General features: G+C 38.5%; 1 protein-coding gene across 3 annotated transcripts in view; it reads left to right on the top strand.

The window, feature by feature from the left end:
* LRP6 (LDL receptor related protein 6) overlaps nucleotides 1-22,927 on the top strand; it is a 177,566-nt gene that overhangs the window by 12,237 nt on the left and 142,402 nt on the right. For all 3 annotated transcript variants that reach the window (XM_061125031.1, XM_061125030.1, XM_061125029.1), the window contains exon 2: nucleotides 10,250-10,643. In XM_061125031.1, coding sequence (XP_060981014.1) covers nucleotides 10,250-10,643 — 394 coding nt within the window. The remainder of the gene's footprint in view (nucleotides 1-10,249; nucleotides 10,644-22,927) is intronic.

Raw genomic sequence — 22,927 nt, 5'->3', positions numbered from 1 at the left:
AGATATAATGCTAGTTTATTCTGTCAATAAACCTGTAAAAGTTTAGGAAGAGAGTTTTCAAGTAGAATAAAAATGTGCTTGTGTTATACTTAATGCCTGTAACTCCGAAGACGTAGCTGTTTTTATTAAACCTATGATATGAAACTATGGTCTCACATACCAAAGATTTGCCTAAATGTTTTTTAATTTGGATTCTTAAAACATTTGGGTTAGTTTCTATAATTAAAGTTGTGAAACTATTTCCTTAACTCCTGAAAATCTCTTCTATTAGCACTTTTTGTTGTTTTTATCTTAACAGCTTTAGTCACACACCATACAATTCAAGTGTGTAATTCAGTAGTTTTTAGTTGTTTCACAGAATTGTGCCAGCACTACCACCATCAGTTCTACTCAGGATAGAACTCCCTTAAGGACTTTCATAATGTAAAATTAAACTTGGCAATACCAACTGAAGGTAGGGAAGTAATTTTATATGTATAGACACATCATATATATAGATACATATGTATATATAGATACATATGTATATACACACATATATACATGTATACATATATATATAGATACATATATATATATATGTGTGTGTGTGTGTGTATGTATATATGTGTCTGTCTATATATGTAAGATGCATACACATGTACACATCAGTTCAGTCAGTTCAGTTCAGTTGCTCAGTCATGTCTGACTCTTTGCGACCCCATGAATCACAGCACGCCAGGCTTCTCTGTCCATCACAAACTCTGGGAGTTTACTCAAACTCATGCGCATCGAGTTGGTGATGCCATCGGAGATGGCTCATCCAGACCTCAAGGAGAGGTCTCGTCCCCTTCTCCTCCTGCCCCCAATCCATCCAAGCATCAGGGCCTTTTCCAGTGAGTCAACTCTTCGCATGAGGTGGCCAAAGTATTGGAGTTTCAGCATCAGTCCTTCCAATGAACACCCAGGACTTATCTCCTTTAGGATGGACTGGTTGGATCTCCTTGCAGTCCAAGGGACTCTCAAGAGTCTTCTCCAACACCACAGTTCAAAAGCATCAATTTTTTGGCGCTCAGCTCTCTTTACAGTCCAACCCTCATATCCATACATGACTACTGGAAAAACCATAGCTTTGACTAGATGGACCTTTGTTGACAAAGTAATGTCTCTGCTTTTTAATATGCTATCTAGATTGGTCAAAACTTTTCTTCCAAGGAGCAAGCGTCTTTTAATTTCATGGCTGCAGTCACCATTTGCAGTGATTTTGGAGCCTCAAAAAATAAAGTCTGTCACTGTTTCCACTGTTTCCCCATCTATTTGCCATGAAGTGATGGGACCAGATGCCATGATCTTAGTTTTCTGAATGTTGAGTTTTAAGCCAACTTTTTCCACTCTCCTCTTTCACTTTCATCCAGAGGCTCTTTAGTTCTTCTTCGCCTTCTGACATAAGGGTGGTGTCATCTGCATATCTGAGATTATTGATATTTCTCCCAGCAATCTTGATTCCAGCTTGTGCTTCATCCAGCCCAGCGTTTCTCATGATGTACTCTGCATATAAGTTAAATAAGCAGGGTGACAGTATACAGCCTTGACGTACTCCTTTTCCTATTTGGAACCAGTCTGTTGGTCCATGTGCAGTTCTAACTGTTGCTTCCTGACCTGCATACAGGTTTCTCAAGAGGCAGGTCAGGTGGTCTGGTATTCCCATCTCTTTCAGAATTTTCCACAGTTTATTGTGATCCACACAGTCGAAGGCTTTGGCGTAGTCAATAAAGCAGAAATAGATGTTTTTCTGGAACTCTCTTGCTTTTTCGATGATCCAGTGGATATTGGCAATTTGATCTCTGGTTCCTCTACCTTTTCTAAAACCGGCTTGACTACCTGGAAGTTCTCGGTTCATATATTGCTGAAGCCTGGCTTGGAGAATTTTGAGCATTACTTTACTAGCATGTGAGATGAGTGCAATTGTGCGGTAGTTTGAGCATTCTTTGGGATTGCCTTTCTTAGGGATTGGAATGAAAACGGACCTTTTCCAGTCCTGTGGCCACTGCTGAGTTTTCCAAATTTGCTGGCATATTGAATGTAGCACTTTCACAGCATCATCTTTCAGGATTTGAAATAGCTCAACTGAAATTCCATCACATCCACTAGCTTTGTTCGTAGTGATGCTTCTTAAGGCCCACTTGACTTCACATTCCAGGATGTCTGGCTCTAGGTGAGTGATCACACCACTGTGATTATCTCAGTCATGAAGATCTTTTTTGTACATTTCTTCTGTGTATTCTTGCCACTTCTTCTTAATATCTTCTGCTTCTGTTAGGTCCATACCATTTCTGTCCTTTATTGAGCCCATTTTTGCATGAAATGTTCCCTTTGTATGTCTAATTTTCTTGAAGAGATCTCTAGTCTTTCCTATTCTGTTGTTTTCTTCTATTTCTTTGCATTGATCGCTGAGGAAGGCCTTATCTCTCCTGGCTATTCTTTGGAACTCTGCATTCAAATGGGAATATCTTCCCTTTTCTCCTTTGCTTTTTGCTTCTCTTCTTTTTACAGCTGTTTGTAAGGCCTCCTCAGGCAACCATTTTGCCTTTCTTTTCCATGGGGATGGGCTTGATCCCTGTCTCCTGTACAGTGTCACGAACCTCCAGCAATAGTTCATCAGGCACTCTGTCTATCAGATCTAGTCCCTTAAATCTATTTCTCACTTCCACTGTATAATCATAAGGGATTTGATTTAGGTCATACCTGAGTGGTCTAATGGTTATCCCTACTCTCTTCAGTTTAAGTCTGAATTTGGCAATAAGGAGTTCGTGATCTGAGCCACAGTCAGCTCCAGGTGTTGTTTTTGCTGACTGTATAGAGCTTCTCCATCTTTGGCTGCAAAGAATATAATCAGTCTGATTTTGGTGTTGGTCATCTGGTGATGTCCATGTGTAGAGCATTCTCTTGTGTTGTTGGAAGAGGGTGTTTGCTATGTCCAGTGCGTTCTCTTGGCAAAACTCTGTTAGCCTTTGCCCTGCTTCATTCTGTACTCCAAGGCCAAATTTGCCTGTTACTCCAGGTGTTTCTTGACTTCCTACTTTTGCATTCCAGTCCCCTATAATGAGAAGGACATCTTTTTTGGGTGTTAGTTCCATAAGGTCTTGTAGGTCTTCATAGAACCGTTCAGCTTCTTCAGCGTTACTGGTTGGGGCATAGGCTTGGATTACCGTGATATTGAATGGTTTGCCTTGGAAATGAACAGAGATCATGCTGTCGTTTTTGAGATTGCATCCAAGTACTGCATTTCGGACTCTTTTGTTGACTGTGATGGCTACTCCATTTCTTCTAAGTGATTCCTGCCCACAGTAGTAGATATAATGGTTATCTGAGTTACATGTACACATAGGAACACTTAAATAGCTTGCTACAGCTTCAGTTTAAAGTTTCAGCTCACTGATGGTTTGTATAGAAGAGCTTGTTCTCTTCCTTCCTTTATTTTTAATTGTGTTGCTGGCAGATAGGGCACGTTGAGGTTCCTACTCAGTCACTGTGAAGTCTACCATCTTCCCACCATGATTTGTGAAGGAGACCTTTTGGATTTTCTTTGCCCTGACATGTAATCTCATGGAAACTGTGGACGACATTTTGAGTGAGGGATGGAAGAGAGACCACAGGCTGTCTGGGTGTCTCAGAGGCTCGTTTGAGTGGATAAAAATATCCAGTCTGTTTCCAATTTGTTTTTTTGATTCCAGGTCCGAGAGTCCCTAGTGGGTTGCTGCTGCTGCTGCTAAGTCGCTTCAGTCGTGTCCGACTCTGTGCGACCCCATAGAAGGCAGCCCAACAGGCTCCGCCGTCCCTGGGATTCTCCAGGCAAGAACACTGGAGTGGGTTGCCATTTCCTTCTCCAGTGCGTGAAAGTGAAGTCGCTCAGTCGTGTCCGACTCTTAGCGACCCCATGGGCTGCAGCCCACCAGGCCCCTCCGTCCATGGGATTTTCCAGGCAAGAGGACTGGAGCGGGTTGCCATTGCCTTCTCTGCCCTAGTGGGTTAAAGGGAGCCTTAAAGTCATAGTGACTATAGGGAGCTGAGGGTTGGTGTGAGAAGAGTGGATAGAGGGGTGGAGGAGATTGGGGTGTTAAAGGAGGACAGTTAAGGATTCATGGGGAACTGAAGGGAAGCTTGAGGGTGGTAAAAAGGAGAAAGAGAGAGGATGATGGAAAAGGGGAGGTTTTAGGGAGATCCATCCTGTTTCTCAAGGAGGATATGGAAGTTCTAAATTGTCTTAGTAAAAGTTTGCCGTTTTTGAAGATACTGGACTGAATTAGTGCTGTAATGGTGAAGCATGTCAGATAAGATGGAAGGGTGCTCAATGGAGTGAGAATTACCTATGGGATTAGATAGTTAAACCAGACATGAGACTTTGAAAGAGCTGGGAAAGAGTATTCCTTTGTGAGGACCCTAGGAAATGCCCTTCTATCATCTCCACTGTAGGAGTTGGGAAAGAGGCCTCACAGAAGAGCTGGGAATATTCCCACTCAATAGTTGGAATGTGATGGTTGAGGTGTGTTGGGGTCAGAGAGTCAAAAAAATTCTTTGCTGGAAAATATTAAAGTAGCAGCTTACCATGTTGTAGCAGATAAGATGGCTATAGCACTGGTTCAGGATTTAAACTCAGGGACAGATCCCTGAATCTTAGCAGGAGAGGAGTTGAAATGACTCTCGAAATGTAATTATTGAGGTGGGGATGGCACGGGTCCATAGCTGAGGTCCAATCTTTATCCAAGTCATGTCACTATACAGATGTCAAATAAAAATAAATTCCTACTTGGCAAGGAGAGATTTTATTTGAAAAGGCTTTTGCAATAAGGAGATTGCTCTGACCACAAGGTATGCAGGTATCTCAGAATCAAACACAGAAAGGGCTTTCAGTGCATAGTACCAGCAGGGTCTTTGTGGGAAAGTGGGACAAGTGGGTAGAGGTTAATGGATGACATGACCCGGGCAGTTTTAACAGGAGGGGTGTGTGTGTGTGGTCAGCTGATACTTCAGGTGAGTGCTTAGGAGAGGGTGTTCTGGATTGGCTTGCTTAATAAGCTCAGAGCTCGCCAAAGCTCAGGGGTTCGTGGGGAACAGAGAAGCCTGACTACTGGTCAGACCAAGTCAGGGTGTCAGCTGGGCATTTGTGTGCATTTGCCCAGTACTTAATGCAAAATCCTTCTGGGATTTTAGGAAGTATATTTTTAGATCAGGTTCTGAAAAATTCCTTTGAAATATTAGTAAATATGTTTTTTTGTATGACTGTCATACAGTGAACTGTGTTCGTAGGCATTCCCCAAATTAGTTAAAAGATATGGCTCTTCTTCCCAAGTGGCAGAGATCCTAGTTGAAGAAGGAAATAAACTTTAAAACTTTCGTTATCAAATAAGTTGTAAAGACTGTAAGCGTACAACGAAGGAAATTGAGTCAATTGGAAAGATCCTTGGAATAGATAAGGTTTGAATCAGGACTTGCTTGCTTTGTGAGGTGGGAGAGGTATGAAGTGAGCAGGAATGTGAGTACACTGTGGTGATGAGGTATGATGTGCTCACAGTTGATGCGTTAAAAACTAGTGTGTACCATTCAGAGACTATGCAGGGTAAGGTAGAGTCACAGGTAGAAGTCACCCATGGAGCCCAGAGGTATTGAGGCTTTTTGATTTTAGGCAAAGGAAATCAGAAACCTTTTTGAATTAGATAAAATAGCAAGTATTAGAAATAGGCTTCCTGGTGACTCAGATGGTAAAGAATCTGCCTTCAATGCAGGAGACTCAGGTTCAATCCCTGGGTTCGGAAGATCCCCTGCAGAAGGGAATGGCAACCCTCTCTAGTATTCCTGCCTGGAGAATGCTATGGACAGAGGATCCTGGCAGGACCCCGTCCATGGGGTCACAAAGAGTCAGACACGACTGAGCAACTAACACACACACATGAAGTAGAAAAGGGAAGGGAGAGAGTGTTGAGATCTTTTACTATTGAGGTAGTTTAGCATGGGGTAATGAAGGGCTAGAGTAGGGTAGTGGTCTAAAAAGTGCAAAACAAGAGGCAGAGATAAGGACCTGCTAAAGAAGAATCAACAAGATTGTAATTGGCAGACGGCGGGAGGGGATGGAGAGAAGGGGGAAAGGGAGGTGTCAAGGATGGCTCCATGACACAATAGAGGAATTAGGGAAATTGTGGTACCATTGCCTCTTGAGGGTTTCCTGTGGGAGAAAGGTGATGAATTTAATTTTATGGCAGGGAGAGATGGCCAACTTGTATAATTTTCTTGTCCATACTCTGTTCTCTAAGTAAGAAAGTATAGAAGAGATTATCTGAGTTTACCTGATCATAAGCAGCTCTAGTCCAGTAATTTTCAAGTCATCTCCAGCCTGAGTTTCAGTTCTACTCATATAACTTCTTGTTGGCCATCTCACCATCCTGTTTCTTATATCTGCAGTGGTTCCTGCCAGGTCCCTGCTATCAAAAAAAATTTTTTTTAATAAAGCTAACCTTTCTATCACCAAAAGAATAATTAACCACAAAATCTTACAATATTGATGTACACTTCATTTAACCATCTGTTAGCTATTGACTGTTTTAGTCCAACTTCCCACCTTTCACTCAACTGAAACTGCTTTCTCCAAGTTTTCATAACCAGATCCAACTTGCCTTATCTGTCCTTAATTCTTGACTTTTTTGCAGCATTCAAAAATGTTGACCAACATACAAACTTCCTATGTGACCCAGCAGTCCCACTCCTAGTTGTTTATTCAAGAGAAATGGAGTGTATGACTCCACAGAAATTTGTACATGAATTGTTATAGCACCTTTACTAATAATAGCTAAAAACTGTAAACAGTCTGAATGTCTACACACTGGAAAATGGATAAACAAATTTTAGTATATACATACAATGGAATTCTGCTCAACAATAATGTTGATACATACAACAAAATGGATGAATCTCAAAAATATGCCAACAAACAATTAGACACTACAAGAGTCCACAGAAATCTAGATAACAGGCAAAGCTAATCAATAGCAACAGAAAGCAGATCAGGGGTTGCTGGAGCCAGGAGTAACCGGGATGTACGGCAAAGGAACAGAGAACTTGGGGAGGGATAGAAATATTCTGTGTCCTGATTGGAGTGGTTGTCACAGTTGCATACACTTATTAAAGTTTATTGACCTGTACACTTTAAATATGTATATGTGCATTTTATTGAATATAAATGATAATGTAACTTATATACAAAAGAAATAAGATTTCACAGAATGACCAATATATGTATACCATTCAAACGAGAGGGTATATGAGAGGTTGAGATCATTGAGCTTCGTAAAAGGTCTATTTCCAGTTGGAAAAAAAATGTTGACCGTATCCCCACCTATGTAGAATGGTCTCTTTGTAATATAGAGTTAATTCTGATGATGATGCTCAACCTGCCTTTTAGTTTCAAATAGAGGCATAGACTGAGAAGGGAGGAGGGGAAGGTTGTCATTTGAGAAGGTTGTCATTGACGACAATGTTGAGGAGGATGGATGGGATATAAAGAGATTTTTGAGAGGTTTTAGATGTTGGGATGTATAATATTTCCTTCACTTCCTGCTTCACTGAGATTACTTTGTGAGATGATGTGGGATGAAGGATTCAGAGCATGGAATTTGTCTTCAGGAAAGCAGAAAAAGGTTAGAATGGCACTAGAGAAAGATTGGTAGGAAGTTAATAAAGGAAAATAAGGATTTCTAAGTTCTTGTGAGGGTTCACTAAAGAGATACGTTGGTGATTATTTGAGTTAGGAAGTCTGAAGGTAAGCTTCTTGGAATGAAAATACTGAATGCATGGCATATATGCTATAACTCAGGGAAAGTGTGTGGGGATCCAGCGTATTTCTTTAGTAGATTAAAACAGTATTAGCAATCAAATTACACCTTTTAGATATCCCATGCTAAATAGATATTGGTGACAATACTGTAGAAAGTATTCAAGTATCAAGGATGTTTGGACAGGATGAACTCTGGGATTTCTTTTTAATAGTGTACATAGGTTTGTGCATAGTCCTTTAGAAGTCCTCAGTTGTAATCGGTGTTGCTAACTTAAATTGACTTGTTCACTCCTCCCTTCGCCTCCTTTTTTTTTGGTTACTCTTAGGGTTTGTGAGGACTTAAATGACCAGAAAGGATCTTTGGATTTTGTAGACCAGATGTTTAGTAGAAATGATAACGTTTGACTTGAAAGTCATAAAAGACACTTAGCTGCCACTTAATGCCATATGCAGGTTTTGTATAGTTTTCCAAGGAAAGTACCATAAAGGTGCCCAATAAATATCAGATTATTACCACCCTTGCATTTTAAATAGTAAATGTTTTGGGGCTATTTCTTAGCCTTATGCAGCACTTAGCAGTTTATCCTTAACTAATATGACCTTTTTCCTGATTTTTACAGTGGACGCATAGTATGAGGGACTCAGTTTTAGATAGTGCAGTGAACACAATGCCGACTGATAAATCAGTGTGATGTATTAAGGGCTGAAGTGGAGAAGTAACTGGCAACCCAATTCAGTACTCTTGCCTGGAAAATTCCATGGATGGAGGAGCCTGGTAGACTACAGTCCATGGGGTTGCAAAGAGTTGGACACGACTGAGTGACTTCACTTTCTATAGTTCCTTTTGGAGGAGGAAATGGCAACCCACTCCAGTGTTCTTGCTTGGAGAATCCCATAGACGGAGGGGCCTGGTGGGCTACAGTCTGTGGGGTTGCAAAGAGTCGGACGAGGCTAAGCAATTAACACACATTAAGGGCTGAAAGGAGCCAAAAGTGAATCTGTGATGGAAGTTTACTAATTTGCCAATAGCAGCTGTAGGTACACAAACAGAAAGGGCTGTCACTTTTTGAAAAAGCTATCCGCCAATTTGTTTTTAACTAAGAAAGTTGGATTTAGACTTACTTAGAAGGAAAGTTCATGTTGTGCTTACTGATGAAAATAGTGGACCTCATAAATCTGTTTGGCCAGCACAGCCCATAAACTGGCTTAAACATCACTTTTTTTCTTTACTCTTTTTGAACACTTTAATTTTTCTAGGATAGGCTTTATGTATAATTTTAGTATTAAGTCTTATTTGAAGATCATTCTAATAATAATATAAAGCAATAAAAAATAGTTGTATTAAGAACTATGTCTGCTAGACTGAACAGTTTTTAAGGTATACTTGATAATGCAATAAATTACACATAAGTAAAGTTTAATGAGTTTTGACATACGTGTACACTTCTGGAACCATCATCAGTCACTACAATATAGTCATCACCTACAAAGGTTTCCTCATGCCCCTTTATCATTCCTCCTTCCTTTCCTTTTCCACTTTCTCTCCCCACCTTCAGATAACCACTGAACTGCTTTTTGTCATAATAGATTAATCTGAATTTTCTAAAATTTTGTATAAACAGAGTATGCAGTATATACTTTTCTCTGACTTCTTTCATTCTACATAACTGTTTTGAGATTCACTCAAGTTACATGAACAGATAGTCATTTGTTTGGGAGGAGGGGGCTATGTGGTGCAGCATGTGGGGTTTTATCAGTAGTCCACCAGGGATTGAACCCAGCCTCCCTTCAGTGGAGGCTCAGTCTTGATTACTGAACTGCCTGGGAAGTCCCAATAGTTCATTACTTTTTATCCTGTGGATATATCACAGTTTATTCATCCATTAGTCTGTTGATGACATTTGGGTTGGTTCCAGCTTGGGTTATTACAAATAAGCTGCTATGAACATTATACATAGGTCTTTGTATTGACATTATACTTTTACTTCTCTGATGTAAATATCTAGACATGGAATGGCTGGATCATATAGTAGGTTGTTTATTCATTCTTAAGAAACTGCCAAGCTGCTTTCCAAAAATGCTGCACCATTTTACAGGCCCACCCTCAATAAAGTATGAGTGGTCCACTGGCTCTATATCCTTGTCAAATTCTTTTTTTTTTTCCTTGTCAAATTCTTGAAATGATCAAACTTTTTTGTTTTATCTGACAGACTATTTTAATAAGAAAAGACTATCCTGGTGGAATTGATTTTCCCCTCTTGCAAGTCTTTTGTATTTAAAACGCTGCAGAAATAATGCTTTGTTTGTGAAAAGATTGCGACAGTTTCCTATACATTTATTTACTCTTTGATAGTATTTGTTCACCATTGTTGATTTGAAACTCAATTTATGGAATCGATGCATTTTGTTCATTTTGACTTACGTACTTTTCTCTTTTCGTTCTAGCGGCCCCTTTGTTGCTTTATGCAAACAGACGGGACTTGCGATTGGTTGATGCTGCAAATGGCAAAGAGAATGCTACGATTGTAGTTGGAGGCTTGGAGGATGCAGCTGCGTTGGACTTTGTGTTTAGTCATGGCTTGATATACTGGAGTGATGTCAGCGAAGAAGCCATTAAACGAATAGAGTTCAACAAAACTGAGAGTGTACAGAATGTTGTTGTTTCTGGATTATTGTCCCCTGATGGGCTGGCATGTGATTGGCTTGGAGAAAAATTGTACTGGACAGATTCTGAAACTAATCGTATTGAAGTTTCTAATTTAGATGGATCTTTACGAAAAGTTTTATTTTGGCAAGAGTTGGATCAACCTAGAGCTATTGCCTTAGATCCTTCAAGTGGGTAAGTTTTGCATAATGTACAAAGGTTATTGTATCTCCTCCTGGCTGTTTTCTTTCCATTAGCATAGACACCCCTCACTTCCAAGAGAAAATAAACACCGAACCCCACTTCTAGGTTCTTTGGACTTCTTTGTCAAGTAGACTTGAATGCGGGAAGTTAAGTTAGGTCATGTTCTTAAAGTAAGGTGTGTCTATAAATAGTTTTGTGTTTCTAGTATCACTTAGGGGATAGCCATGTTTATAATTCTTGTTTTATCTTCTGCATATTTTATAATTATGAGAGAATAATTAGAAGGCAGAGAAGAAGGAATGATAACGAGTGGTATATGATAGCGCAAATCTTCTTTTTTTCATTTATTTTTATTAGTCGCAAATCTTCTGAATCTTATACCTTTTATTATATACACCATTTTGTAATACTAGTGTTTTTTTAATTAAGCTGATTTTTTAGTATGTCAGTGTTGAATGAAAAAAATTAAGTTGTTAACTCATATCTAGTTCACTAAACATGTATTTATCATAAAGTTTATTTTCTAATAAGAGAAACTTGAAACTGGGCAAATCTTACTGTGTAGAATGTGAACTGGTCCCCAGGTGCTTCTCTCTCACCGTGTTTCAGTCCTGCCTCTATGATTCCTTGCTGTGTCTCTGTTGAACACGTTGTCATGCCAGAGTCTGTCATAGCCAGGTGTAGATAATAAAACGTGAACCTGAAATGAACTATTATTAATTGGTTAAAATCTAAAGATAAGTACCTGTGAATAGCTCTTTTAGTACTTCTTCTTTGACTTTCAAGTATATTGGAATGCTTTAAAACTCATTTATAGGAAGGAGTGGATTAATACTATGTAATAAGTTAAAATTTGGGAAAAAATGAAAGAAAAGTTTATGTCTGTTCTTTTGTCTCGGTATCAGATCCTTTTGGTGACAAAGTCTTAAGACAATGCCGTATTACAGGAAAATGAAAAGCTTTGTCTGACTATAAAAGATAACACGGGCAATAGTGAGTGAAATTTTAGAGTGAGAAGTTCTAGAAAGCATATATATATACTTGATATAATATATAAAAATGTATTTTTAGAGAAGCGCTAAGAGGTGTTTGCTAAAGTCAGATGTTCTTTTAGTAAAGCATCAGAAAATATTATAATGACCCTAGTGGTAGGAAACAGGGTTGTGTGTTCCAAGGAGTAGGTCATAGATGTTGAATGTATGGTAAACTGTCCTGATTGAAGAATCTGGTTCTTGAGAACGTGCAAGGTGTTTTTGAGAAATGCAGTCTGTTTTGCCAGCAAAGTTTGTTAAGTCTCAGGGAGTGATGAAATGTCTCTGAGGCTACTGCTTTGTAGAACATACAGGGTTTTGTTGCCTTCCGTGCTTATTAGGAAGTAATACTTTGATGAAAAGATAAATAGTTCTCCCCCTCTCCTTTTTGACAGATTCAATCTTATAACTCTAAGGATGATGGAAATTTTCCCAAATATCTATTAAATGGTTAGTATGTTCAGAGCTCTGCTTTTTTGTGTTCTTGGGGAGAGATGGGGAATATCTTTAAGGAGTTACTATTTAAGGAGAGAAAACTTAGGAGAGAACTTTTCCTTCTTCAGAGCATGTTTATTTGCATTATGTAGTGTGTATGTGGAGAGGGAAAGTGTTAAATTAGAAGAGCCACAAATCTCTTAAGGATAGTACATAGTTACGGGAGGTGAATTTACAGGCAACTCTTTTGACTATTCAGGATCTAATAATTTAATAACTAAATGAGTCATTCTCATTTTGTCCCTTAAAACTTCAGCTTTACTTCTTGCTGGTAGGTCTGATAAGTGTCTTAGGAAGTAAGTTTCCCATGTGATGAAAAAGTACATTAGTGTTTATGTGGCTTAAATATTTACTAATGTTTGAATCTCGAATTTGCCAGACTTAGCAAGTAAAGGATATTGTTGGAAGAATCAATAATAATGTACTTTGGAGGTGACAGTACTGTTATTTAAGCTTCTGAGGGACATTCACTGAAGAATATTTTTCCTGAGGCCTGCGTGGGGTTTTGGTCAAACACTCAAATACCTTTCAATATTTGTGATGTCTGCAGTTAGTGTTGCATGTGTGTGAGTATGCATGTGTAAATTCACTTTTTGAACTCTTTATCAGTTCTCCGAAAGTTTCTTTTAATTTTTGGAAAGTTATTTCGTGTTGTATGACTGTTTTTTACATTGTGCAACTGGAAGCAGATAAAATGCAGCCAGATGGTGTCATTTCATACTTAGCATGATGAGGCGTGTTTAAAATTATATTTTAAACTTCTGCATTTAAAAATATATTTTATCGAACAGTTTTTTCAGTATTGACCTTAGATTTGTGTTAACACTTTTAGTTTTAATGGAATAGTAATTTTGGATTGAATTATATCACTCATATCAATTGTAGCAAACAGGAGAGATGATTTCCAGATTTATTTTTTAGGGAAAAAATGAAGTTTGCTTACCAGAGAAAGTACATGAAAACAGAGCTGAGGAAAATGGTGGCTGTATCAGAGTTCCGGGATCCTGGGTTATGAGGTTCAGAAGAGCTGACTGAGCGCTCTCACATCAGCTTATGTAAAAGGAAAGCTCTTGAATGACTGGCATTGTTTAAGCCCTGGGAACTGGTGCAGACATCTGTGTGCTTTCGGATGTATGGAGTTCTTTGTGCAGTCAGTTCATTTAGCCTAGACTGAAGGAAGATTTTTATTTCCCTCTCTAAATTTGGCTTCTATTAGCCTGAGATTTTTTTTTTTTCTTCTTTGAGTGACTGGCAGTGTAGAATTCCGAATAAGGAACGGGAAAAACATGTGTATGGAAATGGTTCCAGAAGTGAACAATCGTAGTTACAGAAAGCAGTATCCTTGCTTTATGATGAGAGGTGATTCCTATGTGTCTGCTCCTGATGGTAGAGCTCCTGAATCTGATCCACAGCAACTGTTCTAATCTTAGAGATGTTGAGGAGCTGCAGAACTAGTTCAGTGGAAGGAGAATGATTTATAATTTCCCTGTCAGTTAAGTACGTGTAGTTGTCATAACTTGAGTATGTTTAAAAGTATTTTCTATACTGGTATATCCCAGATGACTAAAATAGTTGCTGCCACATAGTAGATGTTCAGTAAATATTTCTTTTATAATCCTATTAATTGTCCTTGAGAGGGACATTTGTTTTCTAAGCAATGTAAACTTTTTAATGTGGTCTTGTCAATTCTAAGTCAGTTTGGCTTTGATTGCAGTTGTTAATTTGAAACATGGTTAAGATTTTTAGTCTTTTCATTAGAAGTTATCAAGATCATATTTTAAAGATACACTCATTGGAGCATGTTTCATGTCACATCTAGGTTTGTTAATTACCAAGCAAGTTCCTTTGTTTTCTTGGATATCAGTTTCCTCATTTCTAAATTGAGTTCCTTTCAGTTTTGAACTTTAAAAGCCAGACATTTAAAAAAAGTACTCTTATCTCATTTTTATTTTTTTATTTTATTTTTTTCTCTGTCTCATTTTAAAGACATTATTTAAGCTTTAAAAGCCAGATTTTAAAGAAAGTATTCTATCTCATCTTAAAAATTGTCTTTTACGGTTACACATTCAGTCTAATTTAGGTATTTTATACTTATAATTGTGTTTCTCAGAACAGATTCTTTAGATTTTGTTTCCACTGCCCTTATTGCACATGCTGTCACATTCAGCCTCCTTTTTTTTAGGGCTGTTTCACCTCTAAAACTAGCTTAAACCTTTTTTACAGTTCCACTCGATATAAACTGAAAAGTACTTAAAAATATCAAAGGATATGTTTTGTATGAAGAATGGAAAATGTGGCCCATTACTTTCAGGCAGGTTATGTATATATTCAGATATGCTTGGAGATAGGTGTTTTTGAAATTATCTAAAAAGTGTGTGTTGGAAAGCCACTAGTCCAGGAAACCTGTATTAATAGGTTTACTTTACTAGCTTCTGGGATAGAAATCAAGGCCCATGGAAGTTAAAAATTTTTTTTTAAGAATTAATAAATAAACGTGTGTATTTAATTGTATGTATTCTCAAATGTTAGTATCTATCTTTCCTCTTACGAGTGTCTTAACTCTCATCCAGCTTTTAATCCTTTATATCTAGTGATACATATCACATCTCATTGAGTTTCGATTGTGTGGTTTACTATTTTTATGTTCTGTATCTCCAGGCCTACTTTTACTGAGGGAATATTAAAAGGGAGTATGTGCAGTATGACTAAATGACTATAAGGAGCCTAGTCTTTTAATAGCTTTCTTTGCCTTTTGTCAATAAATAAAAGCTTTCCTTGCTTGCACAGTGACCTTTCAATTTATCCTAGCAAAGAGAAGAATGATATTTTATGAGAGTAATGAATATAGGATACCTTTAGCTGAGTTCTCTGCATTTTGGTGCTGTTATTTATCCTTGCTATATTCCAGTGTGACTGGCTCTTTAGAAATTTTAGCAAATTAGTTTGATCACACCTGATATTTGTGTTATTGAATCTTTAAGATTTTGGAAGTAGGAGTATGTGACAGCTAATTTGTGAAGTAGAAATGAAATCATTGTCTTTAGTATTTTTTTTGGTAGCATTTGCTATTCATAACATAGTCCTTTTAGAAATTCTTCTCAAGATTTTCTGATTTTTATACTGTTGGCTTTCCTACCTCTTGGACCACCCTTTTCCTTTCTTAATAACTCTTAAGTTTAAAAGTATATCGTTTATTCTTTCCCTAAGATCATATAGAAGCAGCTTTTGCATAGAAGCAGATAGCGATATCCACAATGCTCCATATCCTGAAGCACTGGTTCTGTGTTTGAAAGCTCCTGGTCTGTCTGAACTCTTAATAACGTACAATTTTGAAAGGTGTCCTCTTGGTCAGTTGGGGAAGCCTGTTTTCTGCCAATTAAATCCTGGGAGTGGTAGAGAATTTTAAGGATCTTCTTGATAAATGACCTTTACTTTTTGGCTGAACAAACCTAGTCCTTTGGCTAAAATAAGAGAAAGTCAGATTCTTGGTTGATATTTTCCAATTCCACGTTTGGTCCTTTTTTTTTTTTTTTTTTTCCATGAAAAGTGTCTTGCTGAAGCTATGGTTTTTTGTTTTTTTTTTTTCTCTTTTTTTGCACATTGAATTACTTAAAAAATGCAACCTGGTTGTTTTATTTAAAAGAGGATTTTATAAATTCTGTGTTTCAGATTTACTCACTGTACTGAATTCTTATTTTTCTGCATCCCACTTAATCCAGTTGGTTTTAGCTTCCTTCTGCTTGCAGTATGTTCTTTAATATTTCAGCAGAAGTCTGTTAATGGTAAGCTCCTGGAGTTTATCTGCAAATATATTTATTTTGTCCTCATTCTTGGAAAGATAATTATTTGATTATAGAATTCTCTGTGATTGTTATTTTCACTGAGTCCTTCGAGGGTATTATGACTTTAATTGTTGCTGTGAGAAGTCTGTTTTCTAGTTATTGTTCCTTTGTAATTAATTTTTTTCTGGTTACTTAAAAGCAGCCTGTAGCATTCCTAAATTTTTGGTGCTTTGCAGCTTTGTTCACTTTGTGTCCAGATGTGGCTGTGTTTTATTTATCCTGCTGAGAACCCTTGTTTCTAGAATATAATCATCATTGTTCTTTATTCTAGAAAGTTATCCATCATTTTCTTACTTTTCCTTTATTCTCTTTAGTCTTCTTTGGAACTCCTGTTTGATTGTATGTGGACCATCTGATTTTCTGCTCCATGCCCCTTAATCTTGCTTTCATATCTTCTCTCACTCTTTCTCTCTGGGCTTCTGGTTATTTTTTGCACCTGTCTTCCAGATAATTCTTTGTTCAGCTGTGCCTAATTTTGCAGCTTAGTATCAGTGAGTGTATTTTGCTTTTGTAGAATTTCTTTATGCCCTTCATTTAAGACTTATTATGAGATCATGTTACCCTACATAAAAGAAGAAATATTGTATCAATATATTAGACTTACAAAATGTTACAAAAATAGTCCATAGTTCTTGTATAACTTTTATCTGCATGCACAGTCCTTCAGTCTTGTCTAACTCTCTGTGACCTTCATGGGCTGTAGCCCGTCAACCTGTAGTTCCTCTGTCCTTGGGATTTTCCTGGCAGGAGTACTGGAATGCGTTGTCATTTCTTCTCCAGGGGACCATCCTGATCCAGGGATCGAACTTGAATCTCCCGTGGCTTCTGCATTGACAGGTGGATTCTTTATCCCTGAGCCACATCACTTTAGTTCAGTTCAGTTCAGTTGCTCAGTCGTGTCCGACTCTTTGCGACCCCATGAATCGCGGCATGCCAGGGCTCCCTGTCCATCACCAACTCCCGGAGTTAACTCAGACTCATGTCCATCGAGTTGGTGATGCCATCCAGCCATCTCATCCTCTGTCATCCCCTTCTCCTCCTGCTCCCAATCTCTCCCAGCATCAGGGTCTTTTCCAGTGAGTCAACTCTTTGCATGAAGTGGCCAAAGTACTGGAGTTTCAGCTTCAGCACCAGTCCTTCCAGTGAACACCCAGGACTGATCTCCTTTAGGATGGACTGGTTGGATCTCCTTGCAGTCCAAGGGACTCTCAAGGGTCTTCTCCAACACCACAGTTCAAAAGCATCAATTCTTCGGCACTCAGCTTTCTTCACAGTTCAACTCTCACATCCATACATGACCACTGGAAAAACCATAGCCTTGACTAGACGGACCTTTGTTGGCAAAGTAATGTCTCTGCATTTTAATATGCTATCTAGGTTGGTCATAACTTTCCTTCCAAGGAGTAAGCGTCTTTTAATTTCATGGCTGCAGTCACCATCCGCAGTAATTTTGGAGCCCCCCAAAATAAAGTCTGCCACTGTTTCCAGTGTTTCCCCATCTATTTGCCATGAAGTGATGGGACCAGATGCCATGATCTTAGTTTTCTGAATGTTGAGCTTTAAACCAATTTTTTCACTCTCTACGTTCACTTTCATCAAGAGACTTTTTAGTTCCTCTTCACTTTCTGCCATAAGGGTGGTGTCATCTGCATATCTGAGGTTATGGATATTTCTCCTGGCAATCTTGATTGCAGCTGGTGCTTCTTCCAGCCCAGCGTTTCTCATGATGTACTCTGCATATAAGTTAAATAAGTAGGGTGACAATATACAGCCTTGACGTACTCCTTTTCCTATTTGGAACCAGTCTGTTGTTCCATGTCCAGTTCTAGATGTTGCTTCCTGACCCGCATACAGGTTTTTCAGGAGACAGGTCAGGTGGTCTGGTATTCCCATCTGTTTCAGAACTTTCCACAGTTTGTTGTGATCCACACAGTCAAAGTCTTTGGTATAGTCAATAAAGCAGAAATAGATGTTTTTCTGGAACTCTCTTGCTTTTTTGATGATCCAGTGGATGTTGGCAATTAGATCTCTGGTTCCTCTGCCTTTTCTAAAACCAGCTTGAACGTCTAGAAGTTAATGGTTCATGTATTGCTGAAGCCTGGCTTGGATAATTTTGGGCATTACTTTACTAGCGTGTGAGATGAGTGCAATTGTGCGGTAGTTTGAGCATTCTTTGGGATTGCCTTTCTTTGGGATTGGAATGAAAACTGACAGCGAGAGGGCATCAGAGGGCAGACACGCTGAAACCATAATCACAGAAAACTAGCCAATCTGATCACAGGACCACAGCCTTGTCTAACTCAATGAAACTAAGCCATGCTGTGTGGGACCACCCAAGATGGACGGGTCATGGTGGAGAGGTCTGACAGAATGTGGCCCACTGGAGAAGGGAATGGCAAACCACTTCAGTATTCTTGCCTTGAGAACCCCATGAGCAGTATGAAAAGGCAAAATGATAGGATACTGAAAGAGGAACTCCCCAGGTTGGTAGGTGGCCAATGTGCTACTGGAGATCAGTGGAGAAATAACTCCAGAAAGAATGAAGGGATGGATGGAGCCAAAGCAAAAACGGTTGTGGATGTGACTGGTGATAGAAGCAAGGTCCGATGCTGTAAAGAGCAATATTGCATAGGAACCTGGAATGTTAGGTCCATGAATCAAGGCAAATTGGAAGTGGTCAAACAGGAGATGGCAAGAGTGAACATCAACATTCTAGGAATAAACGAACTAAAATGGACTGAGCCACTTAGGAAACCCATAATCTTTACCTTGCTTCCCTTAATATTATATTTTATGTAATCATAGAAGAGTTATCTAGATCAGGAAATTAATGTTGATACGATATGGTTAACTAATCTCTAGACCATACTTGAATTTCTCTAATTTTCCCACGAGGGTCCTTTTTGTGGTCGAGGGTCCCATGTTGCATTTAGTTGTTATTTCCTTAGTGTTTTCTAATCTGGGACATTTTACCTGTCTTTGTCTTCATCACCATGACCTTTTGAAGGTTACTGGCCAATCAATTTGCAGAATGTCCCTCATTGAGGATTTGTCTGAGGTTTTCCTATGATCAATTATATGTTTTTGGCATAGCAGAGGTCATGTTCTCCCTTCAGGGCATCGTATCAGCAGATATGTGATGTGGCTACTGGTGATGTATCATTTGATCACTTGCTTATGGCTTTCTCTGCCAGGTTCTGTGTATGTGTGTTTACATCCCGCCCCCCCCCCCCCCCCCCCCCCGCCTTATAATAACTGTCTGAAACTGGGCCACTGTCTTGCTTCTTACCATACAGCTACAGCCTGCATCCTCAGTCATTTCTAACTCTTTGTGACCCCATGACCCGTAGCCCGCCAGGCTCCCCTGTCCATGGAATTTTCTAGGGAAGGATACTGGAGTGGGTTGTCATTTCCTCCTCCAAGGGATCTTCCCTACCCAGACATCGAACCCAAATCTCCAAAGTCTCCTGCATTGGTAGGCAGATTCTTTAGTACTGAGCCACCTGAGAAGTCCACTTCTTACATTACTTTTAAGCAACCTTTGTTGGTTTTTGCCTGCAACAATTAATACTGTGGTTTTCTGCCAAATGGTGATACTTGTAGTTCCATTGTTCCTCTTAAACATGCATTATTAGTTAGAATTCCACCTCAAGGAAGAACTGTCCTGTCTTTCCTACTTAGGCATTTATCCAATAATTTGTGAGTATGGACTCAGGGGCATTTGTTTATTCTATAAGTTATAATCCATTACTGTCATTAATTCTTGCTCAGGTTGTCCTAGATTTTGCCATTGGGAGTTCCTTCAGGTTTGCTTCTGTGTTCTTTTGACAGGCCCTCATCATTTTTAAACACTTATTTACTATTTGCAAAGCACAAGATGTTCCACATTCACCTTGTCCTTTTGCTTCACCCTTAGACTCAACCCTTTCTCCAAGGAGCTCTGTCTCCATTATTGGAAAATGGTATTGAGAAACTAAGATCTGGGAGCTGGGTGTGTTCACACTGGATTTTCACTGCAGTGATTAGTTGAGAGATACATGTATATATACCTGTGTATACATGTGTGTGTATATATATATACACCTAGTTCATGTGTGTATATCTGTATCTACATATTAAAAAAATAAGCTTGTGTTTATCTCCAGTTCCAGCCCACCACTTACAAAATTATGTTACAGTCTTCTCCCCTTTTTCCCCAACACCTTTTTTATTCCAGTTTATGATAGTGAGAAACAGGATTCTCATTGTCCACAATATATTTTCTTATTTCCTCAATCCTAGTGTACAAATTTCAGAATTGCTAACCTCTACTCTTGTGAGAAACAAATTTTTTGTCTGGAATATACTACTGTGAAAATCCTGTCAGTCAGAATGCTGTCTTCCAAATGTATTTAGGTAATTTTTCTTTACCATCGGTTACAGTGTGGCATTTGTAATATATTACTGTTTGTGTTCCGTTTGGAATATCTGCCTGTATCCTGGTTGATTTTAATTATCAGTTTATTTTTGGATTGTGTGAAGCAATAGCCATGTTTCCTACAGTTAGAAATTACAGAAAAAGCTTTGCTCAGTAGTGTCCTTCCTCCTGATCCTTCTGTGATGGTCCCATTTCTCCTTTCTTTCCAGCTTGTCCCTCCCCATTTACCCCCTAGGATATCTTATTATTTATTTCTAGTTTTATCTAATTGAATTCCTTTTTGCACAGATGAGCTGATACATATAAATTTTTTAATATTTGTTTTACATGAAAGAGGAACATACTAAAGATGCTCTCTTGCACTTTTTTTTTTAACTAACATTGTATCCTGAATATTACTCCATATCACTTCGTAGAGATCTTCCTTGTGGTTTTTTTTTTTTTGCGATTGCCTAGTATTCCATTGTGTGATTATAGCATAATGTATTCAGCTACTCTCCTGTTTTGTTAGCTGAGGTGTTTTAAAGCAAATCCACACAGTGACATCTCACTCTGAAAAGTGGATATTTTCCTCCATAACCACAATACCATCTTCTTCCATGCACCCCAAATGAACAAGTCTTTAATGTTACAGATGACTCAGTCCATATTCTGATATCTGTCATAGCCTCAGAAATGCTATTTTATAGCTGGTATACTTGAATTAGGATTTAAAACAAGGTTCACAGATTGCACTTGATGATGTCTCTTAAATTTCTCTGGAATAGTCCCTGCCCATCTGTTTTTTTCTCATGCTTTTATTGAGGAGAGTCTATAGTTGTCTTGTAGAATGTTACGGATTTGGGGTTTTCTAAGAAATACTTGGGCTGTTTGATTTATTTCTACTCCTTTACGTTTCTTGTAAAAATTAAAACTTATGATAGGAGACTTGGTTAGCAAATTCAGTGTCTTGGCACAAGTGCTTCATAGATAGGTAGCATTGAGTACTTTGTATTTATCACATCAGAAAGCGCATAGTATTTTGTTCTACCTATAGCGATGTTAAGATGGCTCAATAGATGACGAAAGCTTGTATTTTTATTATAATATTGAGCTTTTCCTTCTATATCCTTCAAGTAATCTGTGGAATGATCCTTTTGTACAATGCCAATGTCCAGTTCCTCATCTACTGATTATTTTAACATCCATTGATGATCACCTCTTGTTTTGTTAAGATGTCTGTTACTTTTTTATGATGTCTGTCCCATGTGTTTTAGTCTATCTTTTATGTGTTTTGGAAATTTAAAATAGTTACAGTCTCTATTCAGATTATTCAGTTGTCTGAAAGTTCTTAGAAATCCACTTCTGTTCTTTGTTATATTTCCTGATTCTTACGGTGAACTGTTTCCTTAGGTGTTTTATAGTTTTAAATGGTGAGTTGATATTCAGAGGGGTTGTTTGTGTGACTCCTGAGTGGCTTCAGGTAGGGGTCATTAAAAACAACCCTCTCTCCGGAGGAAGAGAAACACACTACAGGTGTTTCCAGGGACCACTTTATTTTTAAACTGAAGTATAACTTATGTGTACTAATGCACAGGTTTTCTGAGCTGTTTTGACATATGTATATACCTGTGTTACCACCCAGTTCAAGCAGAGGTGGTTTTTTGTATTTAATTTTGGAGTTAGGAGTTTCCGTACCGTGTAGATAGAATAAATTCAGACGCTTAAACCTATGTGAGGACATTGTGATTACAAAGCTTTTGGTAGATTTTCCCACCTTTTCAGAGCTTAGGCCAAGGCAGAAAATTTCTTCGCCTCCTTCTACCAGTGGCAGGTTTTTCTACTTGACTGTTCCCTGAAGATCTGTGCTTTGTGCGAAAATCTTACTTATAACACAGTGCTTCTTGTGTGTCAGGGCCTTATTTTCCTGCTTTGCCTTTGAAACAAGAGTTTCTGCGTTGAGAGTATCCTTCCGGGTGGCTGGAGCATCAAGCGTGTACTGCTTTGTCGTTGTTATTGTTTAGTTGCTAAGTACTTCTTTTTACTTCCCTGTTAACTTTTGGCTCTTTAGAAATTTGATTTCCCCTGCTTTCATACCTTAGTTGTACATTTAAAGTAGTGTTTATGTATTTTTATTTTGTATATGTGTATATATATATATACACACACACATATATATGTATCAAGTCCATTTGACCTGCTTTTGTAACACACCATAAGCTACTTAGTAACTGAGTAGCTTATAACAACAGAGATTTTGCTGCTTATAGTTCTGGAGGCTGGAAAGTCCAAAGTCAGGGTGCCAGCCTGGTCCCCTTCTGGTGAGGGCCCTCCTCCTGGTTCATGCCCCTTCTTTCTGCGTCCTCACATGGTGGAAGAGCCTAGGGGATCTCTCTTTTACAAAGGCGCTAATCCCACTCCTGAGCTCTGCCCTTACAACTAAGCACCTCCCAGAGGCCCCACATTCTAATAGTATCATCTTTGAGGATTTCAACATAGGAATTTTGAAGA

This window comes from Dama dama, chromosome 22, assembly GCF_033118175.1.
Source record: "Dama dama isolate Ldn47 chromosome 22, ASM3311817v1, whole genome shotgun sequence".
NCBI lineage: Eukaryota > Metazoa > Chordata > Mammalia > Artiodactyla > Cervidae > Dama > Dama dama.
The sequence above is the reverse complement of the archived record's forward strand: the minus strand, read 5'-3'. Positions and strand labels throughout refer to the sequence as shown.